Below are 1446 nucleotides of genomic sequence, written 5' to 3' on the forward strand. Positions count from 1 at the left end.
TGTGTGTTCTGAGATGAAAACAGGAACAGGAAAAGGGTTACACAGCACTGAGAACAATACTCGTTCTCCCTACCAACGAGAAGGGAAAGTGGGTTGGTAAAGAACGAGTAAAAAGTCAGGGAAATTTGGTCTGACTGGTCCCCAAACTGCAGTCTATTCGCTGTGTAGGTCAAATACACATTTTGACGTCCCAGTAGGGTATTTTGTCCGAAAAGTTTTCGCGCTCGCTTCGCTCGCGGTCTTGTATTACGGTTAGGGGTATTTGTTTTTCGCAGTACTTCACCAGGAACGGTGCTTAAAACTCAAGGAAATTTGGGGAGAAATGGTCTGGAAATCAGGGAAAACTCAGGGAAAATGGAAATGAAAATTTTGTGGCAACCATGTGAGACCAGAAGACTTGACTGTTGTGTCCAAGATGAACTCCAGTCATCCTTTCCATAAAGGACACTCTCTCTCCAAGGAGCAGTCTGTTAGTTCATTTCGTCCAAGTTTGTCTTGTTCGGCTTCAACTCCTTCCAGTGGTAAACATTTCTTGTCTTTATTTTCTGAAAAGCTTTCCATCAAGGGTACCCTGTGAGTTTCTTAAGTTTATGTTCAGTCTCAATGACTTACATTTTACTATTTTCTTCATAGATCATACTACAACAAAAGTTAATGATACCTCCAGAGGGGTTTTAAATAATCATGATCATGCCACACCCACAATGGTTCCACCTTCTAATTCTTCAAGTGCTGCTCTTCATCCCCAGTCAACAACGCAGAATCTTAACAGTAGTTCTACCGGTAACTATACTTTATACATCGAGTTTGATCTAGGTTGCTTCTGTTGACTAATCAAATATAATAATCATGCGTTTTGTTTTGTAAGGTACTGCTCAGCAAAAGTTTTTTCAATTAATCCTCAACAAAGTAAACAAGATTTTGCTGACTCAAAAGAATCATACACAGTTGCTGAATCGACTTGTAGCCCACTCTGGGATTGAGGGACCAACCACTCCTCGGCCTAGTGGCTGGCCTGAGAAACTTCCTCTACAGGATGAAGTACAATTTTTTGCCTGGGAAAGATTTTTGCGCTCCAACTCCAATTATGACTATGCTGTAAGCCTCTCCAAAATTTTACTCCAATTTATTCCTGTTGTTTTTGTCTGTTTAAAGACCAACATCAGTTTTGGCTCATAATTGATCAGTTTTTGTTTTGTACAGGTTAATTATTTTAGCAACGCTGTTTGTGATAAAACATTTGAAGCCTGTACTAGACAGATCCTAATTGAATTAATTTCAAAGAGCTTAAAGCATCACCTAAATTGGAAAGGGACAGAAAAGAAATATGGAATTAAGGATACGCGGACTGGCCAACTAGTTTTTGGTTTGTACTTTTAATTGTATGCCCAATTTCATGTTTTCTTTGAATTGAATTTTCATGTACAAGTTCATGAATTGCACTTT

The 1446-nt window shown here is 38.9% G+C and overlaps 1 protein-coding gene across 1 annotated transcript; it reads left to right on the forward strand.

Moving 5' to 3' along the window:
* Positions 1-415: 415 nt before the first annotated feature.
* On the forward strand, positions 416-1380 carry LOC127748774 (uncharacterized). Its single transcript, XM_052263610.1, has 4 exons — positions 416-521; positions 634-783; positions 869-1098; positions 1204-1380. Exons 1-4 carry the CDS (start codon positions 416-418, stop codon positions 1378-1380), a joined length of 663 nt encoding a protein of 220 aa, XP_052119570.1.
* Positions 1381-1446: the final 66 nt, after the last annotated feature.

Source organism: Frankliniella occidentalis, unplaced genomic scaffold (genome assembly GCF_000697945.3).
Source record: "Frankliniella occidentalis isolate FOCC.00 unplaced genomic scaffold, Focc_3.1 Scaffold13, whole genome shotgun sequence".
NCBI lineage: Eukaryota > Metazoa > Arthropoda > Insecta > Thysanoptera > Thripidae > Frankliniella > Frankliniella occidentalis.

What these genes read in the sequence shown, in the direction of transcription:
- LOC127748774 (XM_052263610.1), top strand. Translation starts at nt 416, where the DNA reads ATGAACTCCAGTCATCCTTTCCATAAAGGACACTCTCTCTCCAAGGAG. An exon ending in TCTTAACAGTAGTTCTACCG is followed by an intron (nt 784 to 868) that starts GTAACTATACTT and finishes TTGTTTTGTAAG; the next exon opens with GTACTGCTCAGCAAAAGTTT. An exon ending in ACTCCAATTATGACTATGCT is followed by an intron (nt 1,099 to 1,203) that starts GTAAGCCTCTCC and finishes TGTTTTGTACAG; the next exon opens with GTTAATTATTTTAGCAACGC.